Genomic DNA, 23,043 nt, shown 5'->3' with positions numbered 1-23,043 from the left:
GGAGTCACGTTTGATATAATAGAGGGTTGTGATTATACAGACACTTTGTTCTAACCTAGTGAACCGACTTCGCAGATTGATATAATAGAGGGTTGTGATTATACAAACACTTTGTTTTAACCTAGTGAACCGACTTCGCAGATAACGTTAGTGTATACTCGAGCGAGTCACGTTTGATATAGCAGTACTTGTTATAACCCAACGCACGAGTCAACCGTGAGAAACTTGGAGTTCACAGACAATGCAGGCTTATGATTGAGTCTCGAATCATGTTCGAAATAAATATTTCAAAAAACATGAAGAAGAAAATAAGTTGAAAATGATTTAAAAGAAAATAATGTTATTAATTAAAAGGTGTTAGGATGAATAACATCATTTATTAATCTAAAAATCAAAATAAATATTAATAACAATATTTACAACTTAGTTGGAAGTAAAAATAACTTATTATTAATTTTTATATCGATATTCACTTCTATATTTTAATAATAGAAACCTCAAATAATTTAATTTATTTTATTTTAAAAAAATTTAAATTCGTGGATAAACGTAAATTCCATCTTGGTCCAAAGAGAAGAGTTGAGAGAAGTATGGTATTGTTATTAGGCTAAAGAAAATAACACCACTGTTCATTTTCATTCATCTCTCTCACATGGCTTCCACAAGAGCTGACGACGAAGGAAGAACAAGATGAACATGAAGATCAAGAAGAAGCAGCCTTTGTTTATGAACTGCACGTTCTCAACCTCGACGTTCGAGCTCGCTCCTCGCTCGTTAACCTCTATAAACATAAATATATATATATATGTGTGTGTATATATATAGCCAAAACTTTTACAATGTCAAAAGGAAGCATTCCATAGAGTATCATTCTTTTCCCCGCACTTCTCATGAACATATTTCATTCTCTCCACTGATTCGCAAATCCCACTGCATTTCCAATCAAATGAAGCAATGCAAGCATCTCCTGCTTGAGCTTTCAGCTCGCAGTCTGCACTCGCCATTCATACAAACATATAAACAAAATCCAGTCGGAGATTCGAAGTTCTTATCGAAGTTCTTATCAAGATATATATCTTGACTAGTTGAGTTATGTTTTGTTTGTAAGATGTATGGAAATTCAATGATCTTTGATGAATATTATCGATGTAGGGTAGAGAAATACCTAGTAGCGTGGGACAGCACATGTTGGGGTCATCGATATGCTCGACCTCGAGACCAATGAACCACGCACCGAGTGACACGTCCTCATTTGCATATTTGTGCAGTATTTGCCTGCAGTCACAAATTAATGCAACTGTTCATTTGGCTAGCTCTTATATGCATGTAAATCGAATACGATGACTAAATAAACAATTATCCTCACCTGTTGGTCGAGATATAAGAGGCTAAATCATTTGATATTGCATAAATCTGCCCAGTTGCGTGTCTGAAATACTTGTTCCCGTCCTCCCCGAACTTCCAATATTCTGGTTCATGGTATTTCTCGTTCCTGTTGCAGAGTAAGCTTTTTATCAGGTCCATACATGGTGGTAGGAGCATTAGAACACGTGTACAAAACGTGCGAGAACACGTGTACAAAACGTGCGAGAACACGTGTACAAAACGTGCGAGAACACGTGTACAAAACGTGCGAGAACACGGTGGATGAAGGTTGTTATAGAAGAGGGGAAGGAAGGTGAGAGCCATGTCATAGAGGTGGGTAATTAACAGACAAATGTAGAGTCTGTTCATCCACTGTGCTCTTAAAGTCATATACGAGAACCCTTACAGGCAAATTAAAAGGAATAAGGGAAAGCCCGAAAGAGAAAGTCCAAAGAGGATAATATCTGTTAGTGGTGGGCTTAGGCCGTTACATTTCATGTTCCCTTCCACAGTGCCACTAGATACTTGAGATCAAAATGATGGCAAACAGATAATGCACATACTAATGCTAACCAAGCCTTCAAAAGAATTACCTGTCAGAAAGAACAGGTCCAGATTTCATGCAGCCTATGTACACTCTTGGCTTAGCACGATGACGAGCAAGAGTTGTAGCTAACGCACCTAGAAAGACAACATACATAGAAAATCTAATCGGATTTTTTGCATCACAAATCTTTGTTTTGTAGGCAATAGTCATGAACAAAATGAAACCAGACCACAATTCACATAATTACTACCATGAACAGTAACTGTGAGACATCCAAGAGGTAGCACATACCTAAATTGACATGAACATCATCATCGACTTTAATATAGAAGTCAGCATCCCATTTAGCAAAAGCTGTAGTGAAGAAAATCTTTGTTTTTGCAGACAATTCAAAGTACCCTTCAATGTGGTCCTACGAAATAATAAAAGGCTCAGACGAAATTCGATCTCTATGTGTAGGATTCTACTAATCCATACATTTTGTGGTATGTGCTGCTTTCTTACTTACCAGCCTTAAGAAATCTTTGTGATGAGCATCTTCTGAATCAATCGCCCGGTCTAATAGGCTGTTGGTCTTTGCACTGTTCGAATCATACAGACGTTAACTTCTATCAACTCCATAGCAGAAGGAAAGCAAATAATGCAATCTGGAAAAACGTTATCGATACCTATGGCCAATCATGAACCTAATTACGATACCCTTTTCGCGCTCCAATTGCAAGAGTTTTTCCCCTGTCCAAACAGTAAATGACATGTTCTTAGCTATTAATACTACTAAGGATTAAAATAGTATGCATATCTTACCTGTTCCATAATCCTTGAGAGTGATCCTAATCAATATATATATATACACACACATAAATATCCATGGTATTAAGTCCTAATCCCTCTGTTCCAAGCAGGGGTGGAGCTAGAATTTTTCGATTTTACATACTATATATACATATACATATACATATATACACCCTGGCAATGTATCTATTGATCGCTATACATTTTCCTTGCATCCATCCCATATCTATATCTATATCTACATATATCATAATCAATTAGCTTCAACTGCAAGGTTCTATGCTAAAAGTCTTATATTCCAATCTCTACAATGACATCCTTTGAATGGAATATTGATATACAACTCCTTACCAGAAGGGTCTTTCTTTAGATTTGTTTTATATCAAATTAATCGATCTGCCAACGTGTCAACGTGTCGATGATCGTACAACACATAAAAGTTTGTATAAAGCGTAGAATACCTTGAGGCATCCATGTCTCCCTCACAGTATCACGCCGCTTTCTACTACTAAAGGCAGTGTTGATTCCAATCACTATGAACATCTTCTTCTTTGGGAAATGATCTTTATTTGATGGCAATTTGATGTCAGAAGCGGTCATCTTCCGCGCTGCAGCCATTTCCATCTTCAGTGTAGAAACTTGCCTGCCTATAGATCTATAACGCCCCCCACAAAATGCAGAAATTCCAATCCACGTTATCAATTTAAAAGAGAAAATCAAATTAATCAGAATACAGGATTGCAAATCAACACTTACTGAATTGCTGCCTGTGTTTTGTGAAACTCCGCCAACACTCTCTTGTCCTCGGCAGATTTCTAAAAACGATTCAAACAACAAATAGGAACACACATGTTCATTTGAAACAACGAACAGCAAAACGACGAAACGACGAAACGAGTCCTTTTGATATTCACCTGATTTGTAGTGATGCCTTCAGATGCACTTCGGAGGTGGTGTTGATCGTGTTGTAGCTGAGAAACAAGGCGTGAATCCGGTTGCTTCGGCGTCCAGATCCTGCAAAATCATCGTTCCAATTCCATAATATCGTAAAAAAAGAAACAACGCAAACAAATTCCGAATATAGAAATCGATTATACAGACAAATCCAATAATGAGAAGGAGAAAGAATTACCTGCCATTGGAAGTGAGAAACATCCCAACGAGAAAGAACGAAAGGCAAAAGAACGGAATCCATTTCGCAGATACCTTCCGAGGACCACGGTTTTTCATTTTTGGCTCAACACTGTACCTCTCCCCCGTATGAAACAGAAAAAGGGGGAGATGAATACAGAGCTGCAGAGATTATTTTCAGAGAAGAGAGACGAATGCAAATGGCAAGCTTGAACTTCCATGAAAGCTTAAGCTTATAAAGGCAATTGAAGAGCTCCGATTACGTTACACAAGAAGAGAGTTTCGCATTTCTTGGGAAAAAAAACGGAATGAAACTCTTCGCTGCACATTGCCAAGCAGGCAATTGAATGAGCCTTCTGATTTGATTGTTCATTTTTCATCAACCGCTCAAATCACTCACTGCTCACATCTGTAACCTCTTCCATTTCAATAAACTCAACAGAGAAGTCCCGAATTTCTCGAGAGAGAGAGAGAGAAAGAGAAAGAGAGACGGAATTCTTGAGCAACAAATTTTGGAGTATGAACACGCGACTGATTTTTCCTTCATTTATATGGCGTGTTTTTCGACCACTCATATCAATCGTACAAGCTTGTTCTAATTTCCTAATACCATACGCAACCCAATCGGTAGATAATAATATCAACAATTTTATCAATTTATCCACTAATTTATGCTCCATAATATTAATTAATTATATATATTATATATATATAATTTTTTATTTTATCATTTTTATTTATTTAATCAATTTTGTATGTCTTGGATAAAAGTCTCACTACGCTGATTTAGGGAATGATCATGAGTTTATAAGTAAAAAATAATATTTCCATTAGTTTGAGGCATTTTGGGAAACAGAAAGCAAAGTCATGAGAGTTTATACCCAAGATGGACAATATCATATCATTTCAGATAATTGTGTTCATCTAACATGGTATCAGATCCACACCCTAAATTAGCCAAATGTTGAACAAAGGAGTCGAGGCTCCACGTAGACATAGGACTCCAAAAGAAAAGGAGTCGGAGCCTCGATTAAGGGGAGGCTTAATTTGTTTGAGGGGAGGTGTTGGATGAAAGTCCCACATCCGTAAATTTAGGGAATGATCGTGGATTTATAATCCAGAAATACTCTCTCCATTGGCTTGAGGCCTTTTCCGTTAATTCAGAAATACTCTCTCTTATGAATTTTTTCACCGTAAATTATTTAATTCAATATTTTTTTTTCATGTTCAACTAAATTATAAAAAATATTTTTTTAATGTTTATGAATATTAAATAATTTTTTCACCATAAATTATTTAATTCAATATTTTTTTTCATGTTAACTAAAAAATATTTTTTTAATGTTTATGAATATTAAATACGTGGAATTAAATGTATGAAATAATTAATATCTATATGTTTTGATATGGAAGATAATTAAATTGATGTCTATGTTTATTTTTAAAAAATTATAATAAATATTTCATCTCTACCACGACCCAACAAAATGGGCCTTGAAAACATTTTGGGCCCAAAACGAAAACCCTTTGGGCCCATATTCATTTAGTAAATATATTTAAATAAAACATCACTATATAAATAAGGAAGGGACAAAAATGGGAAAAAAAAATTGAATTTGTAAGGTCGGGCCAATGGTATCGTTACAAATGATATTAAAGCAATGTCTCTCGCAATAGGATGCGGGATGAACGAAGGTGGAAGCTAGTAGATATGCGACACCCGAGAAAATGAAGCGTATTAGGTCATGTTTGAATGAGAGTGATTCTGAATATATGATAACTAATTTTTTTTTTTAAAGAAAAATAAAAATTACTATTTATACAAATAAAGCGGCATTTTATTTTTTTGTGCTCGATCATAGAAACTCGAGAGTAGCACGTGAGCGAGGACAAACCGTGTTGAAATGACTTGTGAGATTCCACATTGGTTGAAGAGGAGAACGATGCATTCCGTATAAAAGTGTAGAAACCGTGAGACTGACGACGATACGTAACTGGCCAAAGCGAATAATATCTGTTATAATGGACTTGGACTGTTACAAATGGTATCAGAATCAGGACACAGATGGATTAACCCTTTTTAATAATACTTTATTTTCCTCAACTTAAGAAAAATAATGTGAATAAATATATTATTTTATTTTCTTCTAAGTTTTATATTATATATTACTATTTATTCGATTATAAATAAAATTATAAATCTAAGGGAATATTTGATTAAATTATAAAAAGTTAGAATTTAAAAGGACAAAAATATTAATTTGCAATTTTAATTAATAAAAGGGTATAAATGGAAATTTGTTAGGTAACTTCTGAAAAATGGTTGCTTCTCGCTTTCCATCAAGTCATACCTTAATTCCAAATTACAACAATGCCGCCGATATTTTCATATTTCCATATATACCCTTAGGGTTGTGCTACAATTACCATATTGGACAAAGGCATATTTTTCAAATTTATGTCGCGACTCGCAGCGTGGCAGAATATTAGTGACTGGAAAAAAGGCGATAGCAATAGCGACTGTGCAGGACAAAATCGTAAATAAAACGAAAATTTCGGGCAATTCATTGCCCCTCAGGTCGGTTAGTGCAAATATTTTTAATTTTTAAATTGGGGTTTCAAAAGTTTGCCCTAATTGGTGACGTGTAGGGTTTTCTTTCTACCATTCCTTTGAGCGTGTATAAAAGGCGTCCGTTCTACCCATCAAAATCCCATCGGCATCTTCGTCACCGCGCGAACAAGAGCCAAAGCTTCAGGATCAGTTTCTTCTCGTATCTCGACCTCCCACCACTGTAAGGCAAGAATTTTCTTTGTTTTCTTGTTTAAACAAACTTCATAACCGGTTCTTGTTGCTTTATCGGCCTTTGATTTTTAACTAATGTTTTCAATTTGTTGTTTTTGTTATTGTCGTAATCGATTATAAGTTATCCACGGTTCTTTTGTAATCAAACATCTTTGATTTGATAAAATCTTCACGATCGGTATTTCGATTGTTGATTTTCGATGGAATTTAGTGAGTTTCTTGCCGCGTTGCTCAGATCTGTAGATTGACTTCTTTATTTGTCGTTTGTCTGGGATGTTTTTCTTAATTTTTCCATTATTGGAATTAGAAATATGATCGTCGCTTTAGATTGTGATTTATTCATGTAAAACTTCTGAGATCGGTGATTGAATCTTATCTGTGAATTCGATATATTATTCGTTCCATCTAGTATTTCCAATAGGTCTGGGAGATTCGTTGTATTTGTTTGTGTTCAATTGTGTATTGTTTTTCTTATTTGTTTGTCATTTGAAAGCTTTCGATTATTTATTTTGTAGTTGTAAATGGTGGTAGAGTTTATATGTCGTAATGGTTTCGTGCATTTATCTAATACGTTGTGTGTTAATTCGTGGATGATGTTTCATGTGTCGAGTTATTAAAGCCTGATTGTTAGGTTTATGTCGTCTTCAAAAACTCGTTCTATTTAATGTAAACATTGTTCAATCTTTTCTTTGATGTTTGCTGGAATTAAATATCGGTCTATTGAGATTATGTAACTTGCTGTCATACGGTTTAGTTTTCTATTTTAGAGGTAGGGACAACATTCGTGTGCGCGTAATTGGCGCTTGTATGACGAAGTTTATTTTCACTGAGAACTTAAGTTCTGATGATCTCCTAATGAAATTTTTTTTGTTCTTCTAAATTTTAATTTCTCAATGGTATTTTTCCCCCAACCTAACTAATAGGATGATCGTTCTTAATCCCCAGGAAGTTGGCCATCTGGTCTGTTGTCTGTAGTTCAAAGTGGAGGGCGTTAAGTTTGAAACTCCTTTTATGTCTGAACGGGCCTCTCTCTTTTTGTCATCGATTGGATTGCTTGGAGAGTATTGTCCTACGTCTAGGAAAAAGACCAGCTGTGCTGAGACTATTGGCTGCATGCATCTTGAGTTGCTTGGAGGTCATAGAAAAGCACGTGATCTTGGTTTCTCTTTTATGCGGCCTTTCCCAGCTGCTCAAAGAACGTTAGGACCTTTTGAAGATACTGCTACTGCTACCTATCTTTTCTAACCAGAGCTGCAGTATTTCTGCGTATTAACAACATGGCGTTACAGAACATTGGTGCCTCAAACCGTGACGATGCCTTCTATAGGTATAAGATGCCTAGGATGGTTACTAAAATTGAAGGTAGAGGTAATGGCATCAAGACTAATGTAGTTAACATGGTGGACATTGCAAAAGCCTTGGGCAGACCTGCCGCTTACACTACCAAGTACTTCGGATGTGAGCTTGGCGCACAATCCAAGTTTGATGAGAAAACAGGGATTGCTCTTGTAAATGGAGCACATGAGACGGCGAAGTTGGCTGGTCTTCTCGAGAACTTCATCAAGAAATATGTTCAATGCTATGGTTGTGGAAACCCTGAAACTGAGATAATCATCACAAAGACGCAGATGATCAATATGAAATGTGCTGCTTGTGGATTCATATCTGATGTTGATATGAGAGATAAACTCACTACATTTATTCTCAAGAATCCTCCTGAACAGAAGAAGGGATCAAAAGACAAGAAAGCAATGAGGCGGGCTGAGAAGGAACGGCTTAAGGAAGGAGAGGCTGCTGATGAGGAACTGAAGAAAATAAAGAAGGATTCCCTGAAGAAGAAAAGCACTAGTGGTAATGCAAAGGAAGCTGTAACCAAAGTTCCAAGCAAGAAAAAGAGTAACGGCTCTGATGAGGATCATTCTCCAACTCGTAGCCATGCCGGTGAGAATGACCAAGCTGCTGACGATGACGACGACGATGACGATGTACAGTGGCAAACAGACACATCTTTGGAGGCAGCCAAGCAGCGCATTCAGGAGCAGTTGAGTGCTGTCACTGCTGATATGGTAATGCTCTCTACAACTGAAGAGACAAAGTCATCAAAGAAGTCCCCCGAACACGAGAAGTCTGTGGTCAACGGAAGCAAGAACGGAAATGGAGTGTCTACCCATGGTGCCCTTGTTCATGAGATCAAAGATTATTTGAAGAAAAGCCCATCTGCAGCCGATCTTAAATCATTCTTGGAGTCACTTACTGGAACTCACCAAGAGACTGCGAATGCCTTAGTTGAGGCTCTATTTGAAGGAGTTGGGAAAGGGTTCTCAAAGGAGGTAGTGAAAAAGAAGAAGTTCCTGGTTGCAGTTGCAGCAGCTCAGGAGGAGGGATCACAGATAGTTCTGTTGCGTTCCATCGAATCTTTCTGTCTCAACACGAGTCCGGAGGCGGCCAAGGAGATCGCACTGGTCCTGAAATCGTTATACGATGGGGATGTAATAGAGGAAGAAATCGTGCTAGAGTGGTACCAGCAGGGACTTGCAGGAGCTAACAAAGGTAGCCAAATCTGGAAGCATGTAAAGCCGTTCATCGAGTGGCTCCAGAACGCAGAGTCGGAGACGGAAGAAGAGTAAGAGAATGGTACTCTAATACTTTGATTGTTGCATCTCTGTTTTTCTATGTACGGTCGTAGTTTTCTTAGCCAGTCCGTTTGTTCCTTGTCTCTCTGTGTGTCCGTCGTCTTCTAATTTCCTTTTGTGCTGTTGGTGTTTGTTTGGTCATGCGGCTTTTTCTGAACCATTAACGATAAAATATTGTTTGCTTTCCAGTAATAGCGTGGTTAAGTTCTTTCTCTAAGACTTGCTGTTGTTGAGCCGTGGCACAATTTTATTATGATATTTTCATTTTAAATGACTCTTATTTGTTTATAGAACTTCGTTTCAATTGAAGTATTAATTTGAAATGAGAGAAACTAATAGAATCTAGATTTTTTCAATGTTACTGTGATAGGATTTTCGAGGATAAACGTTTATAAAAATTTGAAATTTATTAAACATTATTTGCTTTTAATTTTCAAGTTTATGGGTGTTTTTGGAGTAGGTTGGTAAGTATCTTTATGAATTTAGTTTAATTTGATTTAACAAATTCACAATAAATAAATATATATATATATATATAGTGGGTTTCTTCTCCGCTTAATAGGAAGGTTTTAGGTCAATTAGGTATAGGGTCTTAATTATCGTACTTCTAAAAATGTGATCAAATAAATATGAAGAAAGATAGGTTTAAACGTGATCAAATAAATACGAAGAAAGATAGGTTTAAACTTTTAAGATTAAATCATATGTTTAAACTCAAAATACATTATTACTTTCCTCGTAATCTTTAATTATTTTTGTAAGTGACATAGAATATATTAATTTTAATACCAACCAAACAAACTAACCAAACAAATGTGATGGAAAGAAAAGTATATGACAAGTCGTTAGGATGCTTACAAATCTAAACATATTATATGATTGGAAATAGGTATTAAAAAATTAAACAAGCGTGTTAGGAACACATACTTATCTTATTATTAACCAAATTATGACATAAAATATGCCTCAAAGTTGTTTCGAGACCATTATGTTTGCTAATGCCAATATTTATTAAGATACCATTAAATTAAAATTTTGTCAAACAAATTTGGAAAATTAATATTTAAATTGTGACAGGACAATAATGCATATTTTTCACTTAATTTTAATTTAATATTTAAATTCCCACTTGATGATATTAAACTATGTCTTCCACTTTTAATTGAAAAATAGAATAGCTTAAAGAAAAAATAATAATAAGAAGAAAAAAAAAATTGAAATTTGACAACATTTCTAATACTCAACCCCGTGCTAATAGATGTCAGATTTTGCTCGTTCGGTTTTAAAATGGTTTATTATGGGTAGGATCTGCCCTACTGCGACCAATATCTCGTATTGTTTGGTGATTGTCTATAAAACTATTTGAAATTGTCTACGCTCACTACTAATAGATGATACTTTGACCTGTTATGTGTCGTTGTTAGTCTTACGATTTTTGAAACGCTCTCGCACAATGTCTAGCTCTAATATTATTTGTAATGACCCAAATCCACCGCTATCAAATATTGTCCACCTTAATCGTCGTACATGATCATCAACCTCACTATTTTAGAAGATATATATTAGAGAGAAGTTTTTTAACAAATGAAATTTAAATTCTTTATTATTAGGTGAGATAGATAAAATAATTTTGAGTTGATCCGACAAAAAAACACACACACAAGTAGAGTGAACAGATTTTTTATCTGTATCATTTTTAAATAACTAATTAAAAGAAAAAATCTTCTAGTTCTAAAAATAGAAATAATAGTTTTTATTCTACATCAATATTTTGTTCTCTGAGAATCTAAATTCAAAGTTTAAAAATCATAAATTTATATCTTAATATATTTCTGAATTCTTATATTTATTTATAACCAATTTTATTTTAACTTGAAAAACTACCGACACAAATATTGTTGGCTGTGTCTTGTTGGTTAACGTTAAGTGTAGTCATCAGCTTCAACACGATATTATCTGCTTTTGCTTGTTACCATTAGGTGTAGTGTTCGGCTTCACCGTATTAACGTGAGGTTGAATTATTCATAAATTTACAGATAAAAAAAATAAAAGATTAAAATTTATAATTTTTGAATAAAATAAAACATGGAATTGGGAATTTAAATTATTTAAAAAAAAGATTAACAAAATCAGATATTCAGTTACTGTCGAGGGTAAAACCGTAAATTGAGCACCATTTTGGAGTCATTCTGTTACGTAAGTCTGTTCTTCCCTCGTAGCCGATTCCTGTTTCTCCGACTGAATACGCCATTTTCGCTCTCTCTCTCTTCAAAATGTCTGTGATTCTTTAGAGAGAGAAAATGGAGACAGTCACAGTTCTTCGCAAATCTCTCCCACCTCCCCCAAAATCCTCTATAAGAACACCCAACAAACCCTAACATTTAATTTCATCTCACTTTCTCGTAATTTCTTGCAGTGTTTCTTCTTTCTTCCATCTTCTTGTTGCCCTAAGACGACAATTTTCTATTCTTCCTTCTGCTGTTCGATCGCCGGCGGTTCGATTCCGGCAGGATGGACCCCAAGCTTTGGCGTGCTTTTGCCGGCGATTTAGCCCATTTGCACACTGTCGGTTCGGAGGTATACTATTTCGTTCAAGGACATGTCGAGCAAGCCACTTATGCTCCAAAACTATCGCCGGCTGTTCTCTCTAATCCGGTTTCTAAATGTCTCGTTACTGGTGTTGGTTTAGATGCCGACGCTCTTACTGATGAGGTACTTATTAAGATAAATCTTCATCCCATTCGGCCTGGTGAGGGGCGGTCTGAAGTGGTTTCTCGATTAGGTTGTTCTGAAGTTAATGTAATTTCGAAGTTTGCCAAGGTTCTTACCTCTTCTGATGCTAATAATGGCGGAGGATTTTCTGTGCCGCGGTACTGTGCTGTCTCTATTTTTCCTCCGTTGAATTTTCAGGCTGATCCGCCGGTGCAGACTCTGGCGATCACTGACGTTCATGGAGTCGTTTGGAAATTCCGCCACATTTACCGCGGGACGCCGAGGCGCCATTTGCTCACTACTGGATGGAGTAAGTTCGTTAATCATAAGAAACTAATTGCGGGCGATTCCGTCGTTTTCGCGAAGAATTCGAGAGGGGAAATGTTCGTCGGCATTCGTCGCGCCAGATCCAATAGGCCTTTTACAAGCGGTGAATGCAGCAGAGTGGAGGAAAATCCTTCTGGAGATGGAGATCCAAGAAATTTCTCCCGCCGCACTATTGGGAGGGTGCCACCCGAGGTGGTTGCCACCGCCGCCGAATTGGCTGCGCAATTCAAGCCATTCGAGGTGGTTTTCTATCCCAGAATTGGTTTGTCCCAATTTGTTGTCCCAGTTGAGATAGTCAACAATTCGATGAAATATCAGTGGTATCCTGGAATAAGAGTGAAATTACCCACCGAGACGGAGGATACTTTGAGAACTCAATGGCATCAAGGGACTATAATCTCAGTATCTATTCCTGAGCACGACCCGTGGAAGGGTTCTCCATGGCGTATGCTTGAGGTAAACCTCTCATTTGCTATCATATCTAGTTTTGAATCACTGAATTTTGCTTCATTTGATTGTCTGAGTTTGTTCACCGTTTTGTTTGTCTCTAGATTATGTAAGAAATATGATAAACTAAAGAACTAGCTCTCTGAATGGCTTGTTGGTTCCACCCTTTGAAACATGCTGACGTTTTGGATTGTTCTTATTAAGAGCTTGTCTAGTTTTAAGACAAAGAACTATAATTTAGGCCCCTCATTGTTGAACATGTATCATATATATGTAGCAGTGTCTTGATTATTTGGTGTTCGATAATGCGGGGTTTGTTCCGATTGCTCGATATGTTGAGTCAGGTTCTCTTTGTACCTTGTCTTGGGGCTTGGCTTTACGAGAGAAAGCCCGCCGGAGAAAAAAAGTCTTTCTCTTCCCATCCCGGATCATATTCCGGTGCACCAAGAAATGGACCCGTATCAAAAGGGCTAAAAGTCAGCCAAAAGAGCTCAAACTGTTCCTCTATGGGGTTTTATGTCATGACTTTGGTAGGGTCGAAATGGTTTTGATTTACTTGGACGACTCTCGAGTGTTCATGTCGATATATTCATACCAAACAACGAGCCGAATAAACAATAAAAGAATGCAAATGGGATGTCATTGTTTGTAAGTTCAAAACGTGAATTTTGGGATCTGTTGATTTAATTTCGTTTTTTTGTGTCTTAGATTACATGGGAAGAAACTGATGCTCCACCGAATGGTAAGTATGTGTGCCCTTGGGAAGTTGAACTAGCTGGGCCCGCTCCTCCAATACAGCCGTCTCTTCACATAGCAAAGAGACCTAGAGGCCACTCGAAATCTGGGCAGCTGAATGGTGAAGCAGAGCTGTTTTCACCTATGATGAGAGTCGGTGATTCATCAATGGAGCAATTCAACCAAGCATTGTTGAGTTTCAACTCTTTTCCTGCTGGCATGCAGGGAGCCAGGCAAAATTTCTTATGTGAATCTGGGTTATTCGATAATCCATATAAAGAAACTACTAATGCAGAGCCAAGCACCCAAATGGTGTCCCAAGTGGTGTCTACTGACCTCCATATCGGTAGTGCCCAATCTGATACCTTGTCGCCTGATAGTCAGGCTAGTGTTCTTTCCTTTGCCACAGAATCTGCTGACAACCAGCTCTCCAACTCCACTGAAGCTGGAGTAACTTCATTTCAACTGTTTGGTCAAATCATCCATTTGAATCCGCCTCCTGAAAATGGTGCTAACACTGATGATGTTGACATGACCTCTAATCAGTCCGATTGATTTTCTTTGTTTTGCATAGCAAGCAGGTACGCATGTCTCTTATCCTTTATACTTTTCCATGTTGATGCCAAACTCTGATTGACTGATGGATGATTATAACGAATGAACACTAGTTGGACTCTTACCTAAACTTTAGTGGTTAGTGACGTCTTGAGAATTTTTCTAGAAATTATGTGAGTAAGATTCTCCTCGATCCTGTATTGATATCCCCCATGAAATTCACAATGAGGGTTCCAAACCCTCGAGATCACGTTGATATTTTAAAAAAAGGTGGGGCTTGTGCCATTAGGCTACCACCAGGGGCTTGGTTTAAGTGAGGATGGTATTTGCTACCTAATGAGTCTCCCCTAATTAGGCACCTTTGGTCTAGGTTTTGACCCCAAAGTCCACTTTGAATTGAGAACGTCCCACTCTAGATTCATAGACTGAACAGAGGCAAAGCGTGCTGATAGAGCCCGTGTTAGTTTGTGGAAAAAGTAATGTGAACATGTTTTGTTTTGTTCTGATTTTTTCTGGCTGATATAATAATCCAAGTCTGATCAAGTTAGATCATGTTCGAGCTAGGTACTCGATCTGCATGTTCAATAAGTTTTTGTGTTAAAGACGATGACTATGTCGTTTTCGTGTTGGTGTGTAGGTACTGGAGCTAGGCAGGGAAGGTGTCCGAAGTAGGAGCATCCATAGTTGATAGTTTTTCCATGGTAGTCTGTTTAGTCTGATGACTCTCTGAATTTGTTAGACGCTTAGTTTGGATATTTTTGTTGCTGAGTTTGCTTTTAGTTCTTGACAATGCTTTGGAGATTGTTGAACTATTTTTATGCTTTTCTATAGTGTGGTGGATGGTTGAGACTTAATTTTTTAAATGCCATTGATTGATTAATTCTTTTTTCTTAGATAATACCCTCGTACGTTCAGATTCACTCTTTTTCGACTATTTGAGGAACAGTCAAAACCCGTCTCTTTAGATTTAATTTCAAGCTCTTTTTCTAGTAAATGATCACCTCGACTATTTGATAAACATTTAAAGACAGTCTCGACTATGATTCATTCTTTTGGTGGTGGCATGCTTCCTGATTGAAAAATACCCTTATTGTTGGTGTTATGTTTTAAAAATTATTTATTAAATTTTAAAAGTGTCTTTTAGCTTTTAACGGGATAAAAATTGATTTATCTATGTCACTTTTTTAATTTTTTTTTTAGAAATTGGTATTAATATTATTTTTTTAAAATTTATCGTATTTATGAAATAAGGTATTAACAATTCTGTTCATATATTAGCGGTGTATCTTAGAAATATTTTTGTATTTAAAATTAACCATAAAAAGTATTTATTATTATTATTTTTTAATATTTGAGAATATTATTGAATTTTTTTAAGGTGAAAAATACCAAAAAAAAAAAAAAAAAAAAAAAGTATAATTATAAATTTTGTAATATCATATAATTACATATTTTTATTTAACAAAAATTGTATTTTAGTTTGGCGTCGAAACAGAATTCCCGCCATTCTCAACTGTTTTTGATCCTTCTCCAACAAATCTCCTGCAACTATAAATGTAAACCCAAAATCGTTTCCCTCAATTCACACTCCTCAAAGTTGCTCACTAGTAACTCAATACCAGACGGCGGAAATGGCATCGGGCGCTTCCGATGTCAAGGTGCAGATTCCAATTAAGCCCCCGCTGCCGTCGCCACCGTCGCCACCGTCACCGCCACCGCCGCCTCCGCCTCCGCCGTTCTCCACTGAGTTTTCAGAAAAATTGGAAGAATTAAAGATTCCGTTCTTCAAATCGAGCTCTAGGAGGCCAAGAGGCGATACCTGTGTCGTCTCTGTCTTCGTGCTTCTCCATATTGTGGCGTTCATTGCCATGATGTTGGTTAATGACTGCTGGTCTAATTCTCACCAAGAATGCGCGTTCGGAGTACTCGGAAGGATGTCGTTTCAGCCGCTTGCGGAGAATCCTCTTCTTGGCCCTTCCGCTTCAACGTGAGCTTGTTTTTTTTTCTTCTTTACCTTTTTTGATAATTTCGCTCTCCGTTTGCATAATTTATACACATCTTTTCCCGCGGCCGTTCGAGTTAATCAGGAGAAAGTAAACGAATATTGACCTAGCTTTCGGATTTGATACATTTTGTATGCTATAATTATATCATTTTACTGTCGGTTGTTCCTCATGCGATTGACCTATTTATATGTTACTTTCTTTCCTCGTGAGAATTAATGTTTCTGAAAGTTTAATCTCAGTATATATTGATGTAGTTCTGTATTAATATATGATCTTATGAAGATAAGGAATCGAGGAATCGTAAATGTTTGTTCATTCTGTCTTCATGGAAACAGGCTAGTTGCCTTCAAACTTCCTGAAATTCTTTTGGAGTAAACTTGTCAAAAATGATGATTAAACTTTTGAAAATCATAAAATAAGCAATTTGTTTTCTTTTGAATCAACGTTTGTAACCAATTTCAGAGAATAATTGTGGAATATCCATCACTGGAACAAGTTGCCTTCAAAGTTTTATGTTTATATCCTTTTCACCACTCTCAATAGATCTTATTTTTCTGTGAATGAAACGAGCGATTGCAATAATTAGATAAATCATACTCTCATAGAATGATGCTTGTTAAGAACCAAACTGCTTGCTTCTGAGGCGATGTTAGCACATCATCCAATTTGGATGAGCACTCCCCTGACAAATTAAGCGGAAAAGCTTTGGTTTAAAGGAACAAAAATGTCTTTAGCTTTGTTTACCTAATCCTTCTACAGGCTAGAGAAGATGGGAGGTCTTGGGCGAAAGAGCTTGACCGAATATGGACAAATTTGGCGTCTGTTTACATTTCCTTGTATGCATGCTGGACTCATCCACCTTGTGATTAATCTTAGCAGCGTAATCTTTGTAGGGATCCAATTAGAACATGAGTACGGGCCAGGTAGGCCTTCCCTCATATTCATTTGTTTCTTGTGTTTTCATGCTGAGTATTATATTGAGACTTGCCCCTTCCTCCTTTTGAGCAGTAAGGACTGGGATTATCTATCTACTCTCTGCTTATACTGGCACCTTGGTGGCTGCACTTTTTGTTCAAAACAGCCCCTCCGTTGGTTCATCTGGAGCTTTATTCGGTTTACTTGGAGCTATGCTTTCTGGGATAATAAGGAACTGGAAACTTTACTCTGATCAAGTACTTCTCTCACACTGTTTCCCATTCTAATGTTCATACTTTCTACGCAAATCTGATTGTGGAATTTCTTATTCTACTTTATTTTATTGCAGTTTTTAGCTCTGGGATCAGTTCTTGTTGTCTTGACTATCAATTTTGGACTTGGTCTGCTACCATATATAGACAATTTTGCGAATGTTGGAGGCTTGGCCTCAGGATTGCTCCTCGGTTTCATGATTTTGTTCACTTTGCAGCATAGAAATGAAAAGGCTCAAACTAAAGGATACCCTTTGAGTTACAGTTTCAAAAATTATTTCAATTTGAAAATGAAACAGAAGCTGGACAAACCGATCCTGAGAAGCACGTCTCTGCTTCTCTTTGCTCTTTTGTGAGTTCTCTGAAACATGGCAATACTGTATATATGTTCAGTGATTCTGTGGGGGTGGGTGATGTTAATTTTTGTTGTCATTTTGACCTCATCTGAATTTTTGTTCTCCATATGCAGATTTTTCGGATGTCTAGTTGGGGTTATTTTCGAATTAGACTTGAACCAGTATTGCATATGGTGTCGTTATATCGACTGCATTCCATTCAAGAAATGGCACTGCAAGGATGTGGCATTTTCGTGTGCGGTATGCATTATGTATCGTACATTTTAAACATAAGCTCTCATTTTAAACATAACCTCTCGTGAATTCGCTTTTAGTTTTCTTAAAAGGCCTTATATTACTATAGCTGTATTAGTTCCTTACTTATAAACTCATAATCATTCTTAAATTAGCCCATGTGTGGCACTATCCCAACCATTCTCAACAATTCTGTCTTCATACCCAACCACATTTTAATGCAGACAATGGTGAGCGATCAAGAGGTGACATTGACATGCTTGTCCACTGGCAACTTCAAGGTATACCCTTTCACTGATATCTCCCAGTCGAGGATAAACGACTTGTGTGGTCTCATATGTTCATAGTAGATAGCTAGCTAGCTAGCTTGACACAACAACCCATGCACACACTGAATACATAGCCAGCTTTACATGTGCATTGGGGACTTGAAAATTAGATTTTGAGAAGATTAGAGTATAAAATGACCTCTCGGTTATGTTTGCATAACTGCAATTTTTTCTTTTTGTGGATGTAAATACCCCGATGAAAATGATTAGTGGAAAAATGCATCGTTTTGAAATGATTTCGGTGTTCAAAATAGATGCTAACGCGTAATAAAAGCAATGTAATATAGAACATGTTAGAATAATTAGAATGTAACACACCAAATCTTTTGATAATATCCCAAGCAATAATGTATCAAATTAAAAGATTATATAATGATAACATTAACTTCTTTTAGAAGTATTTTAAGCATATTGCTCTATTAAATTATGAACAATTGTACTCATCTTCCACCTGTCTTATTCAATTATTTCATAATTATTCAAGCATGTCATGCCACGCCATTCTTCATAGGATTTTTTTAAAGCTTAAAATATTCTAGTTCAAGTGATGACACATAGTTCGCTAAAAATTAAAACTTTAATAGTTTAAATGTATATAGAAGTGTTCAAGAAATTTGATTAACAAAACCCAAATTGTACTGTTAGGAACTTTAACATAACTTATTTTTATTGTTAATTTTAGAAAATGTATATTTTTTTTTACGATAAGGTAAGTTTTCAAAATATATATTAAATTTGAATGGTAAAGCTTAATTAAATGTTTGAAAATAAATAAATACTTATTAATTTTTTATTTTTATTAAAAACAAAAAAATTGAATAAATCATTGAACAACTTAAACCAATATATATATATATATATATACACGTAAAGGATTGGTTGAGTTGAAATAAATTAAATCTAAAAAAAAAATATTCCTAATACTTCAAACACATTCATTAACAAAACAGTATAATAGAGAAAAGCATTATGGTAGTGATGATTGGAGTGTTAGGAATCATGAACCTCTACGTTGGTATGATATTGTCCATTTTGAGCACAAGGTTTTATGATTTTGCTTTGAACTTCCTAAAAGGCCTCGTAACAATGGAGGTGATATTCTTCATTTATCAATCCGTGATCTTCTACTAAATTAACCAATGTGAGACTCACTCTCAATAATCTTTAACATAAAAAAAGTAGGCGGTGGGCTAATTGAGTGTGTAGCGGATAGAAAAAAAACTGACATTTTGGGCTGGATTGATATTTGATTTTGCATACATGGCCGCCCAAACCACACACAACCATCTCATCTGAATCACCCACTCATTCATTCATATGTAACCCTCATTCCACAACCCACCGACAATGTTGTCTCATTCTTTTGCATTATTTTTTAAGGCAAAGGGCAAAGCCAACTAGCAATTCTAATATCCATCCATTGCCCATCACTCACATCCACCCACCCAACCCTCCCATCGTTTCCCGTGCAAACTGCCATTTACCCTCTCATTACTTTACTTTTGATTTCTTCAAAACGTCTCATAATCTACCTCTTATTTAACCGACGTGAGATTCCTCTCCCAACAATCTTCAATACAACCCGATTACAACTTCTATGTCTTACACACAATTGTGTTACAACTACACTCTCGAACCTTCGTATCAATGGTTGTTTCTCAATTTAGGTAGTCATCATTGACGTCTTTCTTTCCCCCACTTTGTTATCTTCATAGTTGAGCAATTGCTGCGCCAGAGAAACCCTTTTATCTACTTCCCACAAGCGTTAGACTGAGAAGTGAACAGAGAAAAGGCTGTGAGCCGCAACATCCAAAACAAACCATGATTGGTTGCAGCTCTGGTCCTACACCCTTCAATTCCCATCCACGAATCAGTTTTAATGCGAGAGAGATAGAGGGCCAGAGGAACCCTTTTTCTTTTCTTACCCTGCTGCTGCATTATGTGGCCCTACATACAGCCAGCCAGCCAGCCACCCCCATTAATTGGTTCCTTCCAACTTCAAACTAACATACGGTAACCGCTTAAGTCTACCGTTAGCAGATATTGTAAGGTGTTCACCCCCTTACAAAGGGTGTTTCGTTCTCCTTTTAACTGGTGTCGGATCTCACAAACACGGGGTATGATTCTACTCATTCCTTCCTCTGCCTCTCCTCTGTGACCCATCAGCAATTAATTTAAAGAAGAAAGAAAAAAAAACTCACTTGTTGTTGCAATGAAGCTGGAGCATTAATAAGCTCCAATAGCCCACAAAGTTGGTTGAAAAAAACAGCCTTGACTGCAAAATATTTCTTTGAGGAATTTCGTCGAACAGGTGGTGGGCAGAGTTGAAAATGATTAGAAAAACATGATGCAATAGGGCAGTGGGTGGGTTTCTGCAAGGCCTATGATTAGTGGGAGATAGTTAAATGATTAAAACAGAGATGGGTTCCTCTGTGTTTGAAGCAAATAAAAATAAGAAATTTTACTTGTCGGCCTACCATTTCTCTGTTAGCCGTGGAGCCTCGATTCCATGTTCAGGATTGCTGGAAGCCATTTCTCCCGAGATTAAAGAAAAGATGAAATATTTTGATAGGACCAATTCTTAGACAGAAATATAGTAAAATCACTTTTCTATTCTTTTCCGTACCTGCAGTAAGTTTTTCACTTCTTAAGATATCCCGATTAAGTAAGTTTTTCACTTCTTAAGATATCCCGACCGTTAGCCCTTAAGCCATAATACCATATTGAGGATTGTTGGAAGGGAGTTCCATTAGCTGATTTAAAAAATGATGGAATGATCATGAATTTACAAATACGAATCAATTCGACTTAACTGTAAAGTAAATCTAAAAGATTCCTTCTTTCTTTGATCCTCAAGATTAATGATCGTTCACTGTCAGTAAATCCTCAAGATTTATGAGAGTGAACCGGAAGTCAATCCTCAAGAGTCATTCTTTAACTTCTCTTGATCGTGAACCTTAGCAGCAGCTGAAAGAAAATCTTTTGTATCTCCATATAACTAGTTCGTAATCGCTTTTTCCCTAACAGCGGGAGCTTCAATCATCTTCATCGAAATGAGGTCTGAAGTCCACAGGAAAGCATTATCTTTTTTAAATTTATATAAGTAAATATTAAAAAAAAAAAAAAAAACTAATATTTTTATAGGTGTAAAATTTATCTAATAAAACTCAGTAAATCCATGAATTTTATAAATTTATTATATTTTTTCATACTATTAAATAGAAAGAAAAAAAAAATAATTATAGAAAGATTCTCTCCACTCACTTCGAGTTGTGTAATTTATTTTCTCTTTTTTCTCTTCATTATTTTTTTATTTATTTTTAATTTTGATACTTTTTTTTAATTAAAAAAAAAAGAAAAAGAAAAAGAAAAGAACAAGCACTTGCATGAAAAATGTCGTATAAAAATATAAAAAAGTTAGTTATAGTGGAGAGGAATCATCAATAATAAGACTTGTGTTTACTCAATTATGCTTATTTTATTTTATTTATTTATTATTTTTAATTTTTAATTTTTAATTTTTTATAGGATTAAAGAGAGCGAGAGCTCATTAGACTTTAAATTTGATTCGACTCTCGAACTTGTTGAATTTATATGTGATAGTTATATGATTGATAGGCCGTGCAAAGTTTAACAAAACATCTCCATTTTGAAGTTATGATTAAAATTTTAAATTAATATTCGTATCAATTTAAATTATAAATATTTTTAAAATTTTAATTTTCCTTGTAATAGGTCTACGTTTGAGAAGGTTAACCATTAAATTATATCTCACCGAAATCTAAATTTTGATTTTGTTTCGAGTAAATTTTAAAATTTTTAAAAATATTGGATACATCAATGACGTAATAAATATAAAAAATAAAATTTTATGATCATAAAATTGAAAGTTTAAGAGTTTTGGATTTAACCCGTTCCTAAAAAAAATAATAGTCACCATCATTATTGAGTAGGCCCAACCCTACGAAGGCAAAGGTCCAAGCCTAACCCAAACCAAGCCTAGTGGAACTAAGACACTATTTGAGTCTAAGTCGGTTTGACTCGACCTCAGATAACTAGGCTCATGACCTAACCTTTGAGTTTGACTCATTTAGATCAACGTTTAGTCGACCTTGTTTAGACCTGTCTATTAAATTAATACAAAGAATATTAAATATTGATTTTTTAAATATATTTTTATTGAATTTATTTTTTTTTTATTTTTTTTTTGTAATTTTATTGCATCTATGTGACAATTATTTGTATCAATTTTTTTTTATTAAAAAGTAGTTTTTTTTTAACACTTTTACAATTTTTATATTCGATTAAACTACCCTACCAAAAAAATTATAACAAAATACATTTAAAAATATTAAAAAGTGTACCTTTTTAATTTATAAAAATAGAATATACCAAAATTCTATAAATATATATTTGGCTTGACCCATCAATGAGTTAATTGAAGCGTGTAGCCTATTTGTTCGTATTAATTTAAACATATACATCGATGAAGATGCTCATTCACATTATATATTATATAGTGACTAAACTTTTGTAAGACTCAAACATCAAACATTTACAGTCACAATACATTAGTTATAAACGCCAGATATTCTTAATTTTTACAATAATTTTAAAAGTATGGTAGGGTCAGTTTGCATTGTAACCCTATTTTCAAGTTAGTCGGGTTGACCCAACCAAAAAAACTAACCAATGAATCAACCCAAAATTTTTAGTTTTCCGAAAATTCAACCCAACTCGAAAAAAAAAAAAAAAAAAAAAANTAACAGTTAAGGTTTGAGTTGGGTAGTTCGGGTTGCTCAAGTTGGATAATATGAACATTGAATAAAAAATAAAAAATGATTTGTCTAATTTGTTGTTATTGAATTGATTGAATAATAATTT

The 23,043-nt window shown here is 35.5% G+C and overlaps 4 protein-coding genes across 5 annotated transcripts; 3 read left to right on the top strand and 1 right to left on the bottom strand.

The window, feature by feature from the left end:
• Nucleotides 1-579: 579 nt before the first annotated feature.
• Nucleotides 580-4,346, bottom strand: LOC111804925 (beta-1,3-galactosyltransferase 7-like). Its single transcript, XM_023689757.1, has 11 exons — nucleotides 3,837-4,346; nucleotides 3,619-3,718; nucleotides 3,461-3,519; nucleotides 3,166-3,359; nucleotides 2,581-2,644; nucleotides 2,421-2,493; nucleotides 2,204-2,324; nucleotides 1,959-2,046; nucleotides 1,367-1,492; nucleotides 1,166-1,275; nucleotides 580-991 (listed from the first exon to the last, which is right to left on the bottom strand). Exons 1-11 carry the CDS (start codon nucleotides 3,932-3,934, stop codon nucleotides 843-845), a joined length of 1,182 nt encoding a protein of 393 aa, XP_023545525.1. The 5' UTR covers nucleotides 3,935-4,346; the 3' UTR covers nucleotides 580-842.
• A 2,150-nt stretch (nucleotides 4,347-6,496) lies between these two features.
• LOC111805253 (eukaryotic translation initiation factor 5-like) lies at nucleotides 6,497-9,545 on the top strand. 2 transcript variants are annotated; one of them, XM_023690233.1, is made up of 2 exons: nucleotides 6,497-6,632; nucleotides 7,584-9,545. In XM_023690233.1, the coding sequence occupies exon 2, from the start codon at nucleotides 7,916-7,918 to the stop codon at nucleotides 9,263-9,265; it is 1,350 nt and encodes a 449-aa protein (XP_023546001.1). In that variant the 5' UTR covers nucleotides 6,497-6,632; nucleotides 7,584-7,915; the 3' UTR covers nucleotides 9,266-9,545. The 2 variants fall into 2 exon arrangements, with proteins under 2 accessions (XP_023546001.1, XP_023546002.1); XM_023690234.1 differs by having other exon boundaries at nucleotides 6,524-6,627.
• A 1,951-nt stretch (nucleotides 9,546-11,496) lies between these two features.
• LOC111806183 (auxin response factor 17-like) lies at nucleotides 11,497-14,940 on the top strand. The gene is made up of 3 exons (XM_023691559.1): nucleotides 11,497-12,766; nucleotides 13,466-14,073; nucleotides 14,685-14,940. The coding sequence occupies exons 1-2, from the start codon at nucleotides 11,783-11,785 to the stop codon at nucleotides 14,045-14,047; spliced, it is 1,566 nt and encodes a 521-aa protein (XP_023547327.1). The 5' UTR covers nucleotides 11,497-11,782; the 3' UTR covers nucleotides 14,048-14,073; nucleotides 14,685-14,940.
• A 718-nt stretch (nucleotides 14,941-15,658) lies between these two features.
• On the top strand, nucleotides 15,659-18,377 carry LOC111806000 (RHOMBOID-like protein 8). The gene is made up of 6 exons (XM_023691320.1): nucleotides 15,659-16,034; nucleotides 16,813-16,976; nucleotides 17,062-17,225; nucleotides 17,318-17,592; nucleotides 17,710-17,836; nucleotides 18,055-18,377. The coding sequence occupies exons 1-6, from the start codon at nucleotides 15,679-15,681 to the stop codon at nucleotides 18,175-18,177; spliced, it is 1,209 nt and encodes a 402-aa protein (XP_023547088.1). The 5' UTR covers nucleotides 15,659-15,678; the 3' UTR covers nucleotides 18,178-18,377.
• Nucleotides 18,378-23,043: the final 4,666 nt, after the last annotated feature.

Source organism: Cucurbita pepo, chromosome LG11 (genome assembly GCF_002806865.2).
Source record: "Cucurbita pepo subsp. pepo cultivar mu-cu-16 chromosome LG11, ASM280686v2, whole genome shotgun sequence".
In the NCBI taxonomy this organism is placed as follows: Eukaryota; Viridiplantae; Streptophyta; class Magnoliopsida; order Cucurbitales; family Cucurbitaceae; genus Cucurbita; species Cucurbita pepo.
Note: the sequence above shows the minus strand (reverse complement) of the source record. Positions and strands in the feature narration are given on the sequence as shown.